The sequence below is a fragment of the Aythya fuligula genome, chromosome 2 (assembly GCF_009819795.1).
Source record: "Aythya fuligula isolate bAytFul2 chromosome 2, bAytFul2.pri, whole genome shotgun sequence".
Lineage (NCBI taxonomy): Eukaryota > Metazoa > Chordata > Aves > Anseriformes > Anatidae > Aythya > Aythya fuligula.
In genome coordinates this window covers 51,999,008-52,022,251 of record NC_045560.1, presented here as the reverse complement: position 1 = coordinate 52,022,251, position 23,244 = coordinate 51,999,008, and the positions used below count along the sequence as shown (strand labels likewise).

The following is a 23,244-nucleotide window of genomic DNA, read 5'->3' as shown; positions in this document are numbered from 1 at the left end:
CTACTTCATAGACAAGTTTTACATGGATATTCTCTTCTTTCTGATGTTTGGTATCTGATCCTTTCTAAAGGAGATGTTTGAACATACATTCTGAAAAACCTTCTCAAGGACTTCCAGAACTGATTTTCACTTTTCAGTTTCAAACAAAAAAAGAAAGGAAGATGGCAAGCGAGGGTGAAGCTACTAACCCTTTTGGGTCAAGCAGATCTCTGACTTTCTCATTGTAGATTTCCATATAGGACACTTCAACTTTAAAAGTATGAGATTCATTTTCTTCCACAGAGATTCTCTGAAATAAAGCACAACAGAGCCGTGGGATCAGACCCAGCTGCTCTGCATTGCCCATCATTGAAAAGGATTTTCCTGAACCTAAAGGAAGAAAGGAAAAGAAAATGCTTTAGAATGCAGTTTCTGAGCTACTCAGTTGTTCATGAAGCACGTTTTAATTCTCTTTTTATTTCTCCAGAAGTACATATCAGAACAACACGACATGCTATTCCAGACAGAATGTTTGCTCTTTGCACTATAGGATAAAAGTAAACAAGAAGAGAAATGATCTTAACAGTCTCTTATAACACACACACACGCACAATTGGATGAGCCTTGGGTATGAAGCACTCCTTTCAGGCTTCCAAAACAGTCCCAAGAGGTAGCAGCAATGAGCATATTTACAGGGCTGCATTTACACTGGCACTGGTTAGTAGTTGTGACACTGGCTAAAGTTGCTGTGCATTTAAATGGGACATGAACCTCCAAAGTGAAGCAAATACAAATCACTAAAATGAAACAGAAAACAGCATCCTGATAAAAATGTTTGACATTAAACATTATATATCTACATATAATTTTAAATACTATCTAGTTTAATATTTATGTTGTGCTCTTCCTACTTCATACATGTGCACAAGAAGCATTCCCTTTCTTCAGCACAAGCGACTCTTACCTGTCTGTCCATAGGCAAAAATACAAGCATTATATCCCTGAAAGGCCTTTTCAAGAATTCCTTCTCCAAGGCACTTGAACACCACTTCCTGACCTAAAAAATAATTATTTTGTAAGTTTATTTTACACAAAATGACAGATTAAACTTTACGGAAAACAAGAAAAAAAAGTTTTTGAGATTATTTTTACTATCACGTGGATTAAGGAACAAATGATTTCATATATAACTGAGTGAATAAAGTTCAAAACCGTTGCCTGAAACTGGTGCAACAGCTACCTCTGTGTTTAAAAATACTGCTCATTTTCATGTGAAGGGAACACTTTTTCAAAGGAATCATGTAAGTTGAATGCTTAGAAAATAACGTAGATAACAAGACTTGGTACTATTTAAGTGTAAACTTTGCAACCAGCATGCATTCCTTAATCACAAACTGTATCAAAGAGCTCTGTAACAGAATTGCAACAAATACATCAGTGAGCTAGGATATTAGGCATATAACAAATGCAATGCTAGAAATAGTATGGATCGTTCTCTAGGGAGCTGGCCTCAAGTTTCACTAGAAACCACTGTTATTCACACCACATCAAGGGGATGCTGGAAACCAGACAGAAGCACTCTGAAGACACTAAGGCAGGAAAGGCACATTATGAGTTTGAGAGACTTAAGCAGATCTGTCTGAGGACGTATACTGGCAAATCCATAGTTTGAAACAGCAGCTGCAGAATTCATAGCCTGAAAATCACCTCTCTATGCCAGGCAGATCATAGATGTGCTTCTGTCTTTTACATGTAGGAGATAGAAGAGGAGTAGTGTTTTTTGTTGGTGGTGGTTTGTTGTTGTTTTTGCTTTTTAATAAGAAAGCTCAGAAATTGTACATCACGAACAGGGGTTGTTTGGCTTGAGTTCTGATCTGAGAATTGCACCATCTGTACATACACCCAAAGGAAGCAGAACTGAAGGAAGGACAGCATTTATATATATATATATTCTGGCATTTGGTTTTAAACTTACATACCCTGCCTGGTGACTTTCTGAAGAGTGGTGAACAGCCACACTTCTCAGTTAACTGAGTTTTAGCAGTTGTCTGTTTATCAGTTACAAGAAATTGTACGTTGGATGCAACAGAGACTTCTATAGCTCTCCAAACAGAACCTTGCTGCATCAAAAAAATAAATAAATCTAGCTGCACATTTACATGTTGCTTGAGAATATTTATTTTCTGCGATCCTTGAGTAATTGGTAGGCCACAGAATGCCTGCAGAACAACCCGTGGAATGCCTGTTTGTAGAATGGTTTACACTAACATAAATAAGATTAAGAAGTCTCTATTACAACAATGCCATATAAAATGGTCCACGGGTACCTTTCCAATTGGGTTTCTAAAATTCCAAAGGGTTCCTACTGCTCCTTGGATTAACACCGTCCAGAGTAACTTCAAAAACACTGAACAGCGGAATTCGAAATAGAGGACAAGCTGCTGTACTCTGCAATAATTGCATCTCCTTCCTTGCACATTCATTCACTTCCCATTCAACTTACGACCATTCTGTCATTTAATAATATCTACGTTGATGGAGAACTGTTCAACAACAATGTAGAGAACATTAACAAACTACTGAAGGATTAATGAAGAAAATGTATGAGTGGAAGTGCATAATAAGAGGGTACAATACATAAAAATATGCCTTCCAACCAACTCCTGAGGATACGTTTTGAAGTTAGGAAATCAAAGAGGCAAGGAGCCACTTACTGTCTTGCTGAGCAAGAATGCAAAATCAGGTAAAGATGGATGTTGAGAAAAATTATTAGGAGAATGAAAGCATATAGCATAGAACCATAGAACCAATAAGGTTGGAAAAGCCCTCCAAGATCATCTGGTCCAACCATCACCCTGCTACCAATGTCACCCACTAAACCATGTCCCTAAGCACCAGTCCTGTCAAGCAGTGGCACCAGTTTACTTTGAAAACACTTTGTTCGGCATTTCATGGTTCCAGTCAAATCTTTTTTCCTAATTGTGTGTGTGTTTTTTGTTTGATTGATTTTTTTAATGTTTTTCCCTTCTGCCTAGCAAAGTCTGATGGCCAACATCCATTTTCTACCTCACAACATCTCTACTGTCTAACTAAAATTCACAACAAATTTGGTGACATGATCCAACAAAAAAGGACTGAGTTTTATAACAATGCTTGTTTTTCTTTCTTAACAATTACTTAGAGGAAGAAGTTTTTTTCAGTTTTATAGATGAATGCGTAAGAGAGATGAAGACACTTCAGTACGTTGAAAAGATGGGGATACTGATCCTTTTATGTTTCCTATTCAAACACTATTCTACAAAAGAACAAAAATAATATATTCTGCAATGTTTATGAGTGTAGAATAAAACCACTTGTCAGAAGAGGATGAAAAACACTTATTGCCCACTGCTGACCAGCAATAAAACACAACCTCCTCCATGTTTCCCAAGAAAAAAGAGATACTGAAATGTAACAAAACTGTGCATGGTCATCATTAACCATGAGATGACCTACAGAATCTTCTACTGCTAAATACCACAAGAGGAACAAGTTTAAACAACACAGACAAAGATGGATTATTTATTTATTTATTTATTTATTTTGCAAAAAAGGTTTTTATGAGCTCAGCCGCAAAACATAGCCAAATAGGCCATCCAAGAGTGAGGTTTAGAGTAACCTGTCAAACTACCATGGGATAAAATAAAATTTGGTTCTAAATGAACTCACAGAAAAGAAGAATTTAAACTTCAATTACAGGTATTACAGGTATTTTATTCTTCTGCTAATGCAGTGCACTGTTGAGGGCACGGCCATATCATCTGTGAGATGTAGAGATATTTTCATCATGAAACATCACCTCTTGATTGATTAAAAAATTTGCATTATACAGAATGATGTCTATATGCTCTTAAGGTTAAAAGAAATAATGCAGTTCTGTTGTCTACATTACTGATTGTGGTTTTCCTAAATAATCTTACACTACAGCAATTTATATTTCTGCTAATTTACAGGTTTTTTTGTTCCCCAGATACCTAGTGCTTAAAAAAGAGAGCAGGGCTTTTAACTCAATCCTAATTTGATTTTGTCAATACAGGAAAATTTCCTTTTGTTCACCCCAGCTATTTCGTTACCAGATTTCCCTTACACCAATTTCTACTGTCTTTTAGACAGGGCTGCCCAACCTTCCAGCTGGATAAGATCACGTAGACTCTTACGGAGGCAACTGAGGCCAGATGTTGAAACTCTCTCCTCTCCCATCTTCCATCCCAACACGGGCAAGCCGTAGGTGTCTGACACACACACCACTAGGCTGGGGAAAGCACAGCCAAGACTCTCTGGAAGCCTGGGGCAAGTGTACGAGCTGCCAGTTCTTACAGGGCAGGATCTCCTGCCTGCCCTTTCCTTAAAGGACAGGGAAGCTTTGCTGACAGACCACAGCCTAAATAATCTTGCTTCAAGAGCAAATGCTTCTTTTAATTTGAAGAGCAAGACTGTTAAACTGGAATCAGGCAGTAAGGAAATGTTCAGACCATGTCGCCGTATGCTCTGGGACTCCAGCTACAGCACAATTGCCACTACTGCCAACACTGCAAGGTGGGAAACGCTGTCAACACCCTTGTGGGTGTGCCTCACTAATCAAAACCTGATAAACACCGGTGGATGTACTGGAAAGCAACGTCAGGACAATATGGAAACCTTCTTCCCTTTCACCAGACAGCTGTAACTGTCTTCATAGCTACAGGACATCATCTGTGCATTTCAACAAGTGCAACTACAAGCCTGGTGCCAAGAGTAGAACAAAATCTAAGAAAGATCAAAGAAGTACCTCTCACTGTCTTGGAAGGCCCCTTCCAGCAGGAGACTCCCTCAAGAACCTTTCCACTAGCTCTCAGGACTGAGCCCTTTCATTCACTGCCATTGTCCTACAAACCCCAAAACCAAGACAACCAACATTTCTAAAAAAGATTTCAACAGCCTAGACGGTATCTTCGGCCTACCTGAAGACTGAAGGAAACTCATCTTCTTCTGAGAACTACATTTTAACATACTCAGTTCTTGGAACTTCCCAATGCCCTGCGTGTGCTACTGCTGTGCACCATGGGCACTCAGGATATCACACTGAAGCTACAAAACTTTTTCACATCTTCTCTTATCTATTGAAATGGATGGGTATTTCAAGGGCAAAATTATAAAACAAAGTGAAAACAGCAAAATATGGCAGTGTACATGTTAATAGTGACTATTATATCACTGATAACTCTAAACTAAAACCCTGACACTATCTAATCGCAGAGCTGTGTGAAAATCTCTCAGCTGGAATCTGTGAGTGAGAATGAACTATTAGAAAAATTACATTAGGAAAATATGTAAGATAAAAAGTCCCTGAATTTAGAAAGACAAATCAGCACCCTGACGTGCAAGAATACCACAATACATCATTTTCAGAATGAGATATTTAAGTATTTTATCTCTTGTATCTCTATGCTCTTCCCTCTTCTCTTCCCCCAAATCAATCTACTCATCCAGTTTCCTGAAGCCCTGACTGGGAGATCCAATTTGACAACTTCCCTAAGGATACCTACACATTGCAGAAGAACCCTCAAACACGTTCTCACGATCTGCAAAATGAAGACAACCACTTTTACAAATTAAATGCATATATTCTCATGTATGCATGAAATGGAAATGGCCTCAAGTTATGCCTGGGAAGGCTTAGGTTGGATATTAGGAGAAAATTCTTTACTGAAAGGGTTTTGTGGCTTTGGAATAGACTGCCCAAGGAGCAGCTGAGTCAGCATTCTTGGAGGTCTTCAAGAAACTTGGTAGCATGGTTTAGCAGTGGACTTGTCATTACGAGGTTAAAGGTCGGGCTAGATGATCTTGGAGGTCTTTTCCAGCCTGAACGATTCTATGGTCCTGTGATTCTCGGATCACCAGACTGGTGACTGATAACCAGACAGAAAAGAGGAGAGAGAAGAAAACAACAAAATCTCCTTTAAAAAAAGGCCATTAACATTTATAGCCTTTGCTAAGAGCCACTGTTTTACTGAGTAACTTACAATCAAGATGTACTGAAATAAAACTTAGTTTCATTGTCTGGTTTTTAGATGTCCAGTATTTCCTGTTCTCAGCAGCTTGCCAATCTGAACTCGAGATCTGTCTCAGGCCTCTCCTCAAGATGCATGGATTCATTCAGCCAGCTTCTGACTGCAATGTTAGGACACCTCACTGCTGTTCCTGAACCCCTTGATTCACAGATACAGGGAAAATAACTGGAACCAAATAACACCTTGTTATGTACCACACTGAAAATTCAAGCTGGTTCATGTCTCTATGGCTTAAGCTCTAACTTGGAACATTTCAATACACAATTGCAATTAGTTCCATGATACAGTAGTTAAAATAAAACTTTATTTGCAGAGACTAGAATTATTACAAGCTCTGCTAGATAACAGTTTTTAAAAAAAAATAATATTGGAAGAAAGATGACTATGGTTCATCTTAACAAGAACATAAAAGCACAACAGTTGGTACAGCCTAACTCCTGCAGCCTAATTGCAATATCGACAAAGCACTGAAGTCTTCAAAGCCCTGGATTCAGAAAAGGGTCTCAAGTGCTTCCAATTAAGTGTCACAATGTCTACATTTTTTTAATTGCCTGATCTAAAGTGCTGAACCCGTACCATGTAACCAGGTTTCCCCAAAAATGTACTGGTCAGATGTCAGCTGCATGACCCAAAATCAAGGCCTACATGCTATGTAGCAGCCTCCTCCAAAAAAAAGTCCAGGGAATGGTAAGAAAGGGGTAGATTTCAAGTATATTCTCCTACTTCACAGTTTAAATGGGTAAGCCAGAAGTGCAGACAGACAGACATTCCTGTCTGCTCAAAATCCACAAGCAACAATCACTCAAGAGAGCAGGAGACTACAATTCTCTAAGCCAATTGTGTGGTTTGTCTCCTTTTAAAACAGCTGCTGGAAGAGCAGTAATCAGCATATGGATTTCAAATGAAATTAAAGCTTAGCCTGAAGTCAGGTGTTTAGCCTCTCAGGACAACGCAGCCTGCAGAAACACAGATCTGAGATTTCAGGCCAAATGTGATGCAGATTAGGAAGTTTAGGAAAAGTTTATGGACAAATTGATACAGAGTGGGGTCCTTGGAATGGACCTGTCTAAGTGCTACTGAAGTTATTTACACCATCTCCTGAATCTGTCCCAAGCTGAAGGGTTTCTTTCCTTCTTTTCAAACATCCACTTCATTGCAGACTTCAATAGGCTCTCACTGTTGTCTAGGCTTGTAAAAAGAATTCTTTGTTCTCATCTCTGAGATTTTCTCGGTGTCCTCCCCTTCACCAAAATGTCTTGCTGTTATTTGTTTCCATGAGCTTTTCAAGGCAAGCAGGTGTGCTCTTATCCATGAACTGACTCTTGGCCCATTCAAGTCAAGAAATAAATGGTAGTAAGAAGCTATTTTCCTTATTCTCAAAACACCTTTTATAGAGCCTGTAAGGCAAAGGTCATCTCTTTTCCAGATCAAGTCAAAATCATTCTGTACTAACACCAAATCCCTGCAGCCCGTGGAGAGGAGCCCACGCAGGAGCAGGGGGTCTGGGGGGAGCTGCCGCCCACCCGTGGGGGACCCGTGCTGGAGCAGTTTGCTCCTGGGGGATGGATGGACCCTGTGGTACGGAGCCATGTGGGAGCAGTGCTTGGAGAGCTGCTGCCTGTGGGAAGCCCCCGCAGGCTCAGCTGGGGAAGGACGGCATCCCGTGGGGATGGAGCAGCAGAGACGAAGCATTAGGGACTGACCACAGGCCAATTCCCCCCTCCCTGGCATCGCTCAGCAGGCAGATGTGGAAGAGGGTGGATGAGGAGAAGGTTTAGTTTGCTTTCTTTGTTTCTCACTTCTCCAGTTTGTTGGTAATAGGCAATAAGTTTCTTTAATCTCCCTATGCCAAGTCTGTTTTGTCCACAATGATAATTGTTGTGCGATCTCCCCTTCCTCATCTCAAACCTCGAGCCCTTTCCATCGTACTTTCTCTCCCTTTTCCTTTGAGGAGGGGAACTGAGAGTGGTTGTGGTGGAGTTCAGCTGCCCATCAGGATAAAACCACCACAGCTGCTAACAACCACAACTGCGACCATTATAAAGAAGGAAAAAAAAAAAACGGTTTATTTCTTTGTCCATGTAGAATTATTGGAATACAAATTAGGACCTAAATACATGGCATTAGGTCTTCACAGCAACAACCCCCATCTTTGAATGCTGGAAATAGAAGCTTCAAACTTTAATAAGACCCCTCATAGTTCCTGAACATGGGTTCCCAAAAAAGTTAATACAACAAAATTAGCCTGAGCTCCAGACAAAAAGATGCACACATCTCAGAATGAGTTTAGGGTAAGAGAAAAAGATGCCTGATCCCACCTCAGGGTCAGTCCTGTTCTCCCAGAGCCTGAGAAATATTACCAATTGCCCACAGTGGTAAGTTTTCCCAAATAAGAATCTTCCTCACGTGCAAACAATAATAGTAAGTGCTGATAATACTGTAGATCAATCAGCAATGTGAAAAACAAAAACAGCCCGTACTATGCGTGATAGCTTTAAGGATCCCGTAAGAAATGTGCAGTTTCAGGAAAGTACAAGTTTTGTTGTTGTTGACAGAAAAAAGGAAAAAAAAAGAGGTATCTACACGTCAACACAGAATTCAGACACACGTTGGCTGTGGTGCACACCACTCTGGGTGGGGGCTTTGGTATCTCACGTGTCAATTATTATTATGTCAATATTCTTTCATGTAGAATAATATACTTATCTGTTCAACATAATGCAAAACAACTATGCCTTGGTTTTGCACATGAAGTGATGATTCATACTTGAGAATCTCTTGTTAAGCCTTTCACTGTCACATCTTCCACTGTATTTGTGTGGTGCAGATTAAAGGTGTTTTCAAGCCATTAAATTTGACTCGCATACCTTTTCATCCCAAGAATTTCACTTAAGCTTGAAACTGATATACTACGCACATTTACAAGCACTCCAGACTTAGCTATTTCAAGCTTTGGACATGTTTCTTGTTAATTGTGCAACTAATCGCTGCTCTTGCCAGTGACAGTGAACTCACTCATCCATACAGAGCTAAGCCAGGCAGGAAGCATCCCATGCATCTGCTCAGCTCCTGAATCACCACCCCTCCTGTAGTCCAGTGCCCAACCAAGAAGTTAGTTTGTCTGCAAAAGCTGGCTTTTTTCCAGATACCATACCAGAGACTAGCTCTGTAGCAGTCTCTGGTACGGTATCTGGACCTAGCGTGTATCCTTGAGGAGCCTAGAACAATGGGGCTTTGTTCCATGAGAACAGCCAGTGTTATTATTGAAAACCCTGAGCAAAATGAGTTGCATTTCTTCAGTACAGTAATTTAGGCCAAAGTGTAAAAGAGACTTAAGAGACTTAAATCCTACAGACATATAAAAGCTAAAATCCTACCACTCTGGCACTTGGTTTGCTGGCTCTAGAACAAGAAGCGCTGCTGCAGTACTGGATAGGATCCATTCATGTAAGAACAAGAGAACAAGCCAACAACCCAGTAACAGGGCTGAAACGGATTTTTTTGCTTTTATTTTTGATATTCTGCCAAATTTATTATGTTCTAGAACGTGAGGGCTGGAAGTCACAAGATAGCTTCAAGACCATACAAAAATACAGTGAAAGCATTGTTTTTTATTTGCAAATCTCAAAGCTCACGTTCTTACCATATTTCTGAAATAAACAAGGAAAATTGTTTTCTTTTTTGGACAGGAACATTATCTGAATGGGCAAAACGACATGATTTTGTGAATGGTGAGAAAATACAAGAGAAGTAGCAGCATTCTAGGCTCCTGTCCAACAAGGGGCTCATCTGCATATAGATAATAAAGCTTCAGTTCTCAGTCAAGACGAATTCAATGACAACTTCTGAACGAGGTGAGAGAAATCCAGTTTTGATTCAAATTAAAAATAGGTTCACCTGGAATCCCATCCAATTCACCTGGAGATGGCTTAAACCATGACAGAAACAAGTTTAACTTGTTAGAGGTGTTCCTCTGGTCTCGCTTCTCTTGCAGCAGGTTAGCACTGCGATGCACCCAAAAGGTGCAGCTCCCACCTGCACACTTAAGGCACATGGAGCCAAGATCTGGGTGTGTATCATTACCTCCTTCCTTTAAAAGGAAATCTAGGCATGCAAGCACAAAAAGAGCTGCCGCATGCTCCACGAATCTCCCAGTCTGAACTATGAGTGCTGCACAGATTTATTCTAAAACACAGGTATATGACAATTAATTTATTAGACCACTGATCTCAAGCTTTGAGCTAATTAACCCTATCAACCTTCAAAACTTCTTTCAGATCACAAAATTTCATAATATAAGTATCTTAACAGAGTACTATTTTTTCTTTCTTTGAACCACAACCTTGAAATCCCAGTGTTCAAGGCCGTAACTACCAGAATAGGTTATATTACAAAATATTAATATTGATACACTAATCCAGCTATGAGAAAATCAACCACTGGGATGATAATCTGGTCTGGAATATCCAGCTTTTGGGAGGAAGGTATCACAAGGGTGATCACTCAAAAACATCAGGGATCTGAACAATCAAAATATGAATGTCTGGAAAGATCTGAAATCATCGCACCGAGGAGAACATATATACCCAGGAACAGAGCTGCAATTTCATCTTGAGTGGCAGAATGAATTCTCACAAGAGGCTCTTGCAGGGGATGAAAAAAAGAACACTAGAGCTTATACGTAAAGCAAAGCACCCCTCCCAAGCAGTGTACTGGGCACCTTAAAGCTTGCATTCCTTCTTAACCTGGGAGCTTGCACGCACATGACTAAACCCCTGTAAAAATGGAAGGTCTGCTTTTGCAAAGAAGTCACTCGAGCATCACAGCACAAAACATTAAAAAAAAAAGCCAGAGGACAAAAGATCAAACTCTCATATGTTCTCCAATTATTTACACTGTTGAATGTATAGAGAATAGTTTACCTGCATATTTTGTGGTGTTTGATTCATCCATGGACCAGAAGCAGTGATCAAAGGCAAACACCTGTAGAAGCACATGAAAAGAAGAATGAAAAAATCAGGCTACAAGACATCTCTCAAAGCAGTATAAAGCCACAACTGCTTAATTGCAGACAAGCTCTATTGTTTCTGTAGATCCTGAATCAGAATCGTAGAAGACTTCACCAGCAGGAATACTTTCTGGAAATCTTAAGAGTTGCAGTTATACTTTTTCTACATGTATTATCCACACTGCTTAAAAAAAAAAAGTGTGTATTATAATACCACCAAAGCATGAAATAGTTTTAAAGAGTGCGCGTGAGTCAGTTTTAAAAGTTTTCCTACTGTTCATGAATCCAACCTACTATATGGAAAACATGGAAGAGAGGCAGGTTTACTAGAGTCCCTATTTGAAAGTACATGACAATTATCCCCACTTAAATTTTCATTACTAAAATCCTCTTCGGACTCTACACCACATACTGAGTAAATGCCAGCCCTGTGTGAGGCTATTACACATGGCCAGGCTATTATTTCTCTACCACTACAACTAATAATAATAGTTTAATTCCAGCACTGAGCTCCAGAGTAAAGTCAAACTCTGTAACTGCTGCCCCCAGTTGTTGTGCACAGAGACAGGGACAAGAAGACAGAAAGACAAGGCTGTTGCCACATGCTTCCAACAACTAATTGTTCACATTCAGGCTGTGTAATAAAAGATAGCACCACCTGATCTGAATGCAGAGGACACCAAGTGGGGAGATAAACAAAGTGTAATGCAAACCTGAGGTATTAGGCTCAAGGACAGTTGGTTTCAGGGAAAAAACACAGCATTTGAAGAACCAGATATGAAGGGAAAGAAAAAGAATCTTACTCGAGAACACTGGTAGCAGCTCAGCAGCAAGCCTGTGGACCTGTAAACATCATGCTGCTTCTGTGCCTGTAGCAAAGAGCTCCACAACTGTGATAGCACGTGAGGAATGCATGCCTACAGCAGAAAGGTAAAAGGTGTTCTGCTCCAGTGCAGCTGTTACTCCGTTATGTCACTAGCTGTAGCAGCTGAACAGCCTGAAAGCTACCTGGGAAACATCTGCTGGGTTGATGCCAGCCAGCAGCTGAGCCCCACACAGCTACTTGCTCACTGCCCTCCCTTCTGCAGGACAGCGGAGAAAATGGGAAGTGAACAAGTGTGAAAGCTCATGCATCCAGGTAGCCTGCTGAATAAGTGAAGGAAAGGAAAAACACAGCAAGCAATGCAAAGGCAATCTCTCAGCACCTCCCACGAGCGGATTGATGCTCAGGCAGTCTTCAAGCAACAGCTACTTTGGCAGACCACTCCCCGCTACATTTTTATTGCTGAGCATGAATGCCACGCGGTATGGGATGTCCCTTTGGTCACCCAGGATCAGCTGTCCTGGCTCTGTCCCCTCCCAGCTTCTCGTCCACCCCAGCCTCCTCGCTGTGGGCAGAGGAAGAAACGGGGAAAGCCGGGGAGCTGTGCGAGCACCGCTTGGCACTAGCCCGAAGACTGGTGTGCTACCAACACTGAGTCACACATCTGAACCACAGCACCAGAGGGCTGCTGTGAAGACAGTAACTCCATCCCAGCCAGACCCAGAACACACACGTCCTCCCACTTGCTGTTTTAAAAGCAAGGGGAAGTATCCAGCTTATCCTAGTCTAGAAATTAACCCCCTCTTCCAGGAGCTGCAGGGGACAAGGCCATCTTTGCTGCCAGCAGACTGGCACATGAAGCTCTGCTGTCACAGCACCAACAAGCAGAAGGAAAGCAGTGCACTCGGTCTGTGCCCTCCATCTCTTAAAATAGGTAAGTTTGTATGAACAAATAATGAAAATTTGGTCCATCTATTGGATGCTTAGTTGGGTACCATAAAAATAAAGAAAAAAAAAAAGAGCAGTAACACTATTTAGAAATAGAGGATGTGCTTCCTCTCCAGGACTGTATCACTAACTTTAGCTCTAGCCTACATCAAAGAGCAAGTCTGCAAAAAAATATGTTAAATGTTGCTGTCCATGTGTGTAAAAACAAACAAACAAAATACTTCACATTTCTTCAAGTACAACTTTTGTTATTAATATTATGAGAAGTCTAAATACAGAAGGAGTTAAAATTGGACTGAACATGCTCAAATCCCTGAATGTGAAGTTGTATTCTGGATAAACCTGTCAAACATCGAGAGTATCTTACTAAGGAAAAATATATTTTCTGGTAAATAGATCTTTATGCGGGAAGGGGAAGGGGAAGGGGAAAAAGGGATTTCCCCCAATTTGTGACAAGGAGGTTTCTGTAAGAGTAGGTATTCACGTCTGGAAGATGTCTCCTTTCCTCTAGGCTTGAAGACACAGCCAATAACCAATAAGCTAAGGCTGACTGAAGTTTCTGCCAACTGCAACCAAACAGCACCACAAGGAACTCAACGTGCAGAACTCAGTGAGATGACTGTTTAGCAGACATCAACACAAGATGCACAGAAGTTTTACCATGACTTGGACTTCTAATGCTCAAAGAAGGACAACGTCAGAGCCTTAAGTATCAGATGAGCCTGGGTATAGAGCCTACATAGTATCATATGACCTGCCTAATCTACGAGAACAGTACTACAGCTCAGCAGTGGAAGCTAAACAAAACAAAAAAAGAAAATCTAATTCTGTTAGACAAGCTATGGGAATGCCTGCTTTAATAAAAAGACTTGCTAGCATGTCAGTCAAAGGTTCCAGCTAGGTAGAAACAGAATGAGATTCAATGTTGTGTTCAGTGCGCTTGTAGACCTGGACCGGTGTCCTGTAAAAACACTTACATGCTGTAATTTTATCCAAGTTGCTTTTCCTGCACATCTGAGAAAATTACAGTACAGACACTGAGCACTGGCATTTGGCAGTTTTATATTGGCCAAACACACCGTAAGCTGCAGTGTATTTGCCCCATTTTACCATGGTAAGTCAGTAATGGATGAGCTATCGATAGAAAATCTGTGTGTGTGTGTGTGTGTGTGTGTGCTCTTTTGGGTTCCCAAGTGGGATGGGAAGGAAGCACATCTTTATGAACACTTTGCTTGGGCCCAGCTTTCCCATGCCTGGTCTACCAACTGCTGATCTCCTTAGCGAGACAAACAATGCTGCAGGTCAGTATAGAGTAAGAGCCATGGGATCTTTTAGCAGAAATGCAAAACATCCTGAAACAAACCCTGAAGTGTGGGAGATCGTTATGGATCTTTTCCTTCTGGTTTCAGGAATGCAGAACCTCTTGGATTCCCTGCTGTTGCAGAATTACTGTACGATCTAACCTACGGATGTACTGTAACCAAACTCTTCCTGAAATGTCTGTTGCTGCAAGTATTTCAGGATAAAATATCAGGGTAAAATATCCGGATAAAATTTCAGGTAAGCACAGCAACTTTGCCCCCTCCCTTTCTTCTAATTATATGCACCATACACCCAATGCAAGGTCTGAGAGAAGACCTGACAGTGAGACAATGCTTAGTCCACAGGAGTGAAATGAGTTCTGGAATTTCCTTCTGAAGAGGAAAAGCAAAAAACAAAAAACCCCACCCCATAACAATAATCTAACAGGGAGGACTGAGTCATTTACTGCAGTATAAATAGACAGAGACAACTCCATGAGTCAGGACGTTCCCTGCTGTTAGTCAAAGATGTAGTTTTGCTACTGAACTGTGAACAAAATGCATCCTTTGCTTTCCCTTATCTTCAGACCTCACATAAATAGGGTGCATTTCAAATGACTTCTGTGCATTTGTTCATCTTGCTTCACAACTGAGCATAAAGAACAGGAATGTTCCGACCTGTTTCGTAACTTTCCCAGCCCAAGAAGCAGCGTCTCTCTTCTCCTGTTCCCCTTCTTCTGTGGAAATTTCCCTCTTGGGACTGGGTAACAATACCTAATCTCTCTACAATCAAACTGCAAGCAGGTAAGTTGCAAATGAAGACCTAATTGTAAGGATCCAAATGTAGCAGGCCTATTCTTCCCCCTCGAAACAAACTATTATCTGCGGTGGATCTCACAGCCCAGTTCAGAGAGGCTGCCCAGACACACACGCTCATGTGTAATGACATAAAGGGTCAATACAGGACTACTGTAGGCCGATTTAATCTATTGTCCTACACATTTTCCCCTCAGTTAAGGCTATTCATGAGTCATGACTATTCAATGACTCATAATAATATAAACACTGATTTGTAAAGAGACAAACTAAAATATGTCCTTACAGCCACTTCTCATAGAAGAGCAATTATCTGGATTCCTTTAAAAGGGTAAAAAAATAAAAAAAATTAAAAAAAAAAAGGTCAAACTGATCCTAAAAAGTTCCAAAATGGTTATGAAAGAGGAAGACAAAAAATCTGTCTCAAAATAAAACAAATGTAAATATAGGATTTTAGTATGTTTTCACATCGCACATAAAAAGCCCAGGCAAAGACTTAGTCTATTTATAAAATCCTTCCTGGAAAATTGTCCATTCCTTCTAAGAGAATAAAGTAACAAGATTACTTTAAAAATAAATAAATAAAAGTCAGGCAAAAAAGTGGGAGCTGTTGGGGCATGCAACACCTGTATAACATGTATAGCGACTGCAGAAAAACTCTCTTCTCCATTAAAACAGGTGTAGGGCAGAGTCCTAAGTGAGTAGTGAGACCTATTTAATCTTTTTTCTTTTTTCTTTTTTTTTTTAATTAAATAAAGATGCTAGCTTCTATTTTCCTGTCCTCCAGTGCAGGAAGCTGCAGGACATGCAGTCCTAAGAACAGCACGCAAACTCACCTGGGGTCAGTACAGAGAACCTATGCTAGGACAAAGAATAAAAAATCCCGTTAAGCTCATCTAAGAAGGTGTTCCCTTCCTCCTCCCATCTTCGCTGATTATTCTTCCTTCAAAACAAATATAGGGGTAGTCATTTTTCTTTTGATATAAGAAAAAACTGATTACTCTGCATACTCCTTAATTTTTTACTTCTTCAGACCCAGTTCTCTGAAGAAGGTAAGAAAACCCCTGTCAATATGAACACCAAAGGTATCAGAAGTTCTGCTGATGCTAAAGCCTCAGACTCCATGGCTGATACTCAAACTGGGCATTGAAAATGCCTTTTTAATTTTGAGGAGAATACTCAAAAACAAAAGTCAAAACCCTTATCAACTTATTTCAAAACAATTATCATAACATATCTGATCAAAGAGAGATCTGTGACACAGAAACAGACCTTTTCAAACTACAGGCATCCTCTGTGAATTAGTTTTAAGTATTTTTGGAAAATATATTGGGTGTTTTAACATCACAAGGCAAGAGTTTAATGCAAAAAGCCAAGTGTTTTTCATTTGAAGCTCAACATTTAAAATTGCTACCTGTATCTCCACTAAGATTTCATGAACCTTCTAAGCATTTCAGGAATATCTCTGTGACTCTCTGGGCTACTATTTCTAATTTACTATTACTCTGATGTCAATTCCATAGCCACTGAACCAGGAAGCTTAAAGCATTTTAAATAGGTAAGCAAAATGGGAAAACCATGAAAGACAGGATACACCTACCTACCAGCTAATGCACTGGTTGGTGTTCAACCACAAGCAGACGTAAGTCCACACTGCTATTCACCAGGTCTAACAGCTAGACCCAAAATTCTTCTGCATTTTCAAGTTATGGAGGGAACCAAGAAACAAACCTTACAATTATCCTATTTTTGCAAGATTGTGTACCTCATACTTCATTCTAGCATCTAAAAGAAACAGCTAGATAAAAGGAACCCGCCAAGAACCTGCCATGCTAGGGCAATAGCCTCCACACTAGAAACTATGAGTGGAGATAGACCAACAGTTGTGTTGTTTTCTTTTCCAGCTCCATTATTACAGTGTTGGACATTGCACTGTATTTTCAATCTAAGCAGTGCTACAGTTGGAACAAAGCTTGAAAGTTTTATTTTATGGCTATGGAAACAGTCAAGTAACAGACAGAGCTACGAGTAATAAAGTCCAGATCTTTCACAATTGAGAGTTCAGAGTAAAAGTAAGTATATGAATTGGAGTATGTACTCACTGCATATTCATTATGAGAAATTTAATTCACAAATGAAAAAAGGGGAGTTGGGAAAAAGAGCTGGCCAGGAAGTGCTAGGTCCTGGTACTACTGTATTCAGGGCCACTGCAAGTGTGCACATTACCCTAGTTAAGAATTACTTAGGTCGTTTCTAGGTTAGCAAGAACCATGCTCTGAACGTTAATGACTATTAAAAAACTAAGCAAAAGACCTGTTCTCATGTTTTTGGGAAGCTAATTAAAGAAAAGATATGGGGCTTTGACTCAGATTTCTTCAGCAAAGACCTACAGCAGTTTCAGACAGCTGTTTGTTACTGCTTTGCTAACGGGATGACCGGAGGTTCCACTGCAAAATGAATACTGATGCTGATCAATACATTACGATGTCAGTGAAAAATCTGGAAAGAAAGTTGTCTCAAATTCATCTGTACCTGTCCCTTAAAATGAGATCGATTTTGAAGCAAAGAGCCATTGGGTCTGACTACTATGCAGCACACAAATTCTCACAGAATCAGAAAGGACAGAAAAGGGGTATTCACATTTCAAATAGCCAAAATAACATTCTGCAAAGGTCATTTGTATTAAAGCCTCTAATCAATGCCTTCAAGAATTAATATTTTTAAGGGCTTACGCATGCAAGTGTACCTATGTGAACTACTTACAGGTAGGGAGTATCATATCCAGTATCAGTGCGTGCCTGATTAAGCCATACAGAATCATAGAAGAATAGCAAAAATAAGGTTGGAAAAGCCCTTCAGGATCACCTGCTCCAACCATCATCCTACCCTACCAATGTCACCCACTAAACCACGTCCCTATGCACCACGTCCAACCTTTCCTTGAACACCCCCAGGGACAGTGACTCCAGCACTTCCCTGGGCAGCCTGTTCCAATGCCTGACTGCTCTTTCTGAGAAGAAATGTCTCCTCATTGTTTTAATTGTTGAAGAGCAGTGCTCTTTGTTCAATTCTTTGTTTTAATTGTTGAAGAGTAGGGGCATGATGTTTCCATTTTTCCATTCACTAGGGACATCGCCCGACTGCCAGGACTTTTCAGCTATGATGGAGAGAGGTTTGGCAACTGCATCAGCCAGTTCCCTCAGGACCCTGGGATGCATGTCATCAGGTCCCATAGACTTGTACCTCTTTAGATTCATCTGGTGGACTCAAACCTGCTCTTCACTTAGAGCAGGTGGGACTTTGCTCCCCCAGCCTTCATCTACGGGTTGAGGGAAATGAAATACTTGGAAGCCCATCTGTCAGTGCAGATGGAGGCAAGGAAGTTGCTGCGTACCTCAGCCTTCTCCGTGTCAGTCGTTACCAATTACACAGATATAGAAATTCACTCCTAATATAAGGAACTAGCCACCTATAATTGTTTACACACTACTATTTTCACCCCTCAGCCTATTTTCACACATGTTAAAGGCACGTGGTGGCCCTTGGGGACTCCTCCTGTCACCCCAGCACAGCATCCTCAAGGAAGCTGGGTCCTCTCTTGTGCTCTTCCTCGAGGCTCTGTGCAGAAGGGATGCCTCCTCTCGCACAGGGGCTGGGGGATGGGAAAGAAGCACTCACACAACCCCTGAGAATCGGCAGCAGAGTTCTTTATTGCTGGGACATCCTGCAGGTGAGCCTGCGGGATGTCCGTGGTGTTTGGTGGCTCCAAGCTAACGCTTGGGATGGAGCCTGCACGACGAGTAGCAGTAGCTGCCCTGCACCTCCCATCCTGTGCGTTGGGTTTATTTACTAGAACAAGGAGTTGGATGCAAACACAGAGCTTGATGATGATACGAACATAATTTAGGAAGAAAAGGAAGTGAAGGATGTGGGACAGACTTAAATAAGCTTTAGTTCTTCAAAACTCAAGCGAGGGCAATATGGAAAGTCACCTTTCTTTGTACCTGTACTTCAGAGTCTATCTGAGGGGGGTTACTTCTTTTATTATTATGACTTAATTACTTCAGAAAGGAGTCTAATTTCACATTCATTATTAGTCCTTTTACAGCCTAATCTTCAGTATGGACTAGAGAGAGTCTGGGGCTTTCAGCATTTAGCCGTGCATTACCCAGACTGAAGATATTCCCTACCATACACTGCCTGTATATCTATACGACACTGAAAACGCACAGATAACATTTAACAGTCGTTCCCATCTGACCAAAAGAAGTTGGCCACTGCTTGCTGAGCATCCGCTGTATGAAAAAAACACAAGACCTACCACATAAAAAAGTATAAACAGAAAATCCTAAGGCAGCACTGGGCGCAGCTCATAGGTCTCAGCTTAGAAAAATTGCTTTAATTGTCACAGCATTAGACCGAAAGCCCAAGAGCAGTAATATGCCGAAACATGATGGTTGTAGAAACAGACAAAAACCCTAATATCCTTATGTAACTTTTCCTCTTACAGCTTCATAGCTCTGGAGCTGGACTGGCATCACAATTCACCCATGACTAATGACAAATTAGCTTATTAAAGATTTTTATTTTTTAAAGTTCAACACTTAGGAAATTTCATTTAAAAATCCTAATTTGAACATTGATTATGAAGGGTACCCAAAAAGCCGTATAAATCAAGAAACATCCTACTCTCATAGCATGTCTTTACACACTCATAAAATGATTTCTACTGATGGTAAGAAGCACCTGCCATCTCAAACTGATAAACATTTCACACATCACCATAAACATCAGCATTATAGCTCAGGGATATTAATGACAATCTGACGATACCCAGCAATTAAGTGGCACATATACACAAGTATGCAGCTGGTATGTTTTTGTGGAAGAAACTCAAGGCCATAATTAAGCTTTTACATAATGTAAAAGAACAACTTTACCCGCCTACAATGGAATACGGATGGGGAACTACAGAAAAGAAAGGCTCTTGAAAAAAATAGTTTGTGAAATTACAGCAAAAAATGGGGGGGTGTTGCTTTTTTTTTTTTTTTTTTTTTTTTTTTTTTTTAAATACAATGGTCAAGCTCCTTTGCACTAGAATAACTTCATCCAGAATAGGATAACTTAAGCTAATGCTCTAAAACACCAGCAACAGAGGAACTAAAAACCAGGTCCATCATTTTAAGGGATTCAATCACTCTCCAGAAAGAAAAAAAATCAGTCCACACAGCATTTTAAACTGAAATATCAGTGTTATTTATTGTAATGACTTCCACTGTTGCTTACACCTGCTGTGACCTTAAATTATGTTCGGTTTATACAATTATTTCAATTCATGCTAAAACAGATTTTGTTTCCCTGCCTAATGGGAATACTACACATCACTTACTGGATGATGTTGTCTTCTAACACTTTAGAAAAATACTCGAAAAATAGCTATACGCACTTTATATTTATATACATATACACATACACACACATAAAAATAGCTGTCTGAACCATGAGACGTATATTAGTTGTCTACATCGATAGATAGATCGATATCCACCCCAATTTCGCTTCCCAGAAGGCCTACAAAATATTCTGCTATACCTGCAGAAGACATATCAGACTTGCACATAAACTATTTTTTGAAGATCTACAAATCAAAGAGAATAATGTGAAATAAACTCATTCACAGTAACTACAGCTCTCTGCTATGAAAATGAACATGCAACAGAAACAGAAAGGCCAAGATCATCATTCGACTGCTGCAGCAAAATACCAATGTGCTGTTTTGCATCTGTTGACAAGATGTAGTTGACATGCTCCCTTTCCCTTGTCACTGACACCAGCCCTGTACTGATACTGTATTTCTCATCCCAGTAAGGCTTCTTCTCTAACCCAGCAGATACGTTACACTCATCCTCCTTCCCTTCCCCTGCATTACACACAGAGAATCATTTCTAGACAAATTCCGGTGCTCTCTGGCCACTTTGCAGAAATTATTAAGTCTTGAAGATGGCCAATTACAAACAAGAACAGTTTGTTTCTTCCTAGATGTACTTTACCACCTTTTAAAGCAATATTCACTTTAAAGCAGAATTTTGAGCAACAAAACATTTTTCACACAATACTTACTTCTTTTTTCACAGGTATTTAAGAATGCAATGAAATCACGGCTTATCCTGCTCACAGCTTTAAGAAGTCACGTGCCTTAATCTGCATGTCAATTGGATTAAAATGTAATCTTCTGGAATTATGAAGTTAACTGAGAAGTATGAGGAATAGAGGGCTTGTTTTTTTGTTTGTTTTCTAATATGTTTTCCTTTATCAAAGCTGTACATCGATCACATACTACAGGAACTTGCCAGACACTTTGGCAGCATTCGACATTTTTAAAGCAGGTCCAAACGCAAAGAGAGACAAAACACTTACCTTAGGTGGTTTTCTAGGTGATGGGAAAAAAATCAGCAACGATGAAGAGAAGCACAAATACACCATTCACAGAAACGGAAGGCAGCAAAGAAAAAGAAAAGAAAAGAAAAACAGAGTCAGTGTACTTCATTACTATTATCTCAACTTTTCTGTAATCCGTAATGTATTTAAGAATACTCAAATCAGAAGAAATCAGAAGATATTTATGTGATACACCGTAAGTTTTTAACAAAAATATCATAAGTTACTTTGTCATAGTACAACCACAGACTAAAAAGAAAGGCAGGAAAATGCAATGTTCCGTATAGATATAAAATTTAACATCACCGAGTTCTGGAAAGAAAGCAAAGATCCATTTTCTTTGCCATGGAAGTCAAAGCACACCCCATCTTTTGTTGCAAACTAAAACCGTGTCTGTAAACTGACAGATAAAGGTGCCAGGCTGTGAATCCCCACTGACTTCAGTAGTGCTACAGATCCAAGACCGAGGTAAGGGTCAAACAATTGTTTCTTACTGAGTTTATAGAAATGTGTAGAAAAATAACACCTATATTTTCCCAGGCTACAGAAAGCCTGCAGGGAGCACAAGAAACCAAAGTAAAAGCACCGTTATCCTTTTCATGCACAACTCCAACTGGTGCTGGCAGAAATAAAGCAGAGGTAGAAAACACCAAACTGAAGACACCAGTGCAGAGTACTTCAACTTGTCCTTCCACGCTTTATGCTTATGCTGGCAGCCATGGGGTCACACAGTAAATTAGATCTGTTTGGTTGGTTTTTTTTTTGGTGAAATTGGTTGAGCTGTGTCACTGATGTGCCTCACTGTGCAGCCTCGTGCTTGCTACTGCCAGTGCTGGAGAAGAGGCAAAAACGCAGCAGAGAATTAGGCTGATGTGGGCCACTCATGAAAACTACAACCTTTAAAGGTTTAAATTATGCATTGAAATAAGCCTGAAGTGATGCACACCAGAAGTTTCCATTTGTATTTCACATCAAGAAGAAGAAGTGTACAGATGTGAACGAAGGGAAGAAACACAGCCAAGTTTGAGGTTTCCAAAATAACGACAGTGATGCAGGGTCTCCACCTACCCAGCAAGGCCAGGCACTCTACACTAAATTTAACGATACCAGGAGGCTGATATCTCAGTGCAGAAACACGCGGGACCAAGCCTGGCTTTCACCCACCAGGCTACACACACAAAGTCCACCGAGTCGGAGTGGAAAATAACTCCTTGAGCAATTTTCCTCTCAACCCACAATACAGAGGCTCAGCAAAAAGAAGGGCAAGACCACAAGAGGAGGGTAAGAGAAGCGAGTCCACAAAGACATCTTACACAATCCTTTCTGCCCACTCTCGGCTCGTACCTCAGATGACACGGCTGCCTAAACCAGAAGCTCCGTGGCTGGCACGGGGTGCTGCTGTAATGCAAACACGCGTTGCCTCCGAGCCAACCCACCGGAGGCAGCCCTACCCTCACGACTTCTGCCAGAATCGCTGTTATCTAGTTGGAAAATGCTCTTTAGCTCTACCTTCAATATTTCTCCATTTAAATGGTTTTCAGATGTGATGGAAGTGCCACTTGGCCAGCTTCCCTAGGCAAAGTCTCAGCAGCAGCCCTGAACTTTGTGTTCCTACATCAAAGAGGTGTTCCTACTGAGGCAGGTTACTCACAAGTCTTCAAAATGATTTTCCTTTATTTTAAACGCACTCATATCTCGAGAAATAATTCAAGAAGGTATGAACTTTCCTAGGGAATTCCCAATGGACAGCTGTGGCAGTTCAGTAGGGTCCTAACTACACCGATTAGTTGAAGAAAGCAAAGGCCAGCACAAAGTTTACCAGCTGTGTCTCTGAGTATGTTA

General features: G+C 40.5%; 1 protein-coding gene across 3 annotated transcripts in view; it reads right to left on the bottom strand.

Moving 5' to 3' along the window:
* The window catches only part of KIF13A (kinesin family member 13A), a 113,638-nt gene that overhangs the window by 51,117 nt on the left and 39,277 nt on the right, over positions 1-23,244 (bottom strand). For all 3 annotated transcript variants that reach the window (XM_032180872.1, XM_032180870.1, XM_032180871.1), the window contains exons 3-6: positions 21,382-21,394; positions 10,991-11,051; positions 944-1,036; positions 189-369 (exon numbers count right to left, since the gene is read on the bottom strand). In XM_032180872.1, the coding sequence (XP_032036763.1) occupies positions 189-369; positions 944-1,036; positions 10,991-11,051; positions 21,382-21,394 (348 nt within the window). The remainder of the gene's footprint in view (positions 1-188; positions 370-943; positions 1,037-10,990; positions 11,052-21,381; positions 21,395-23,244) is intronic.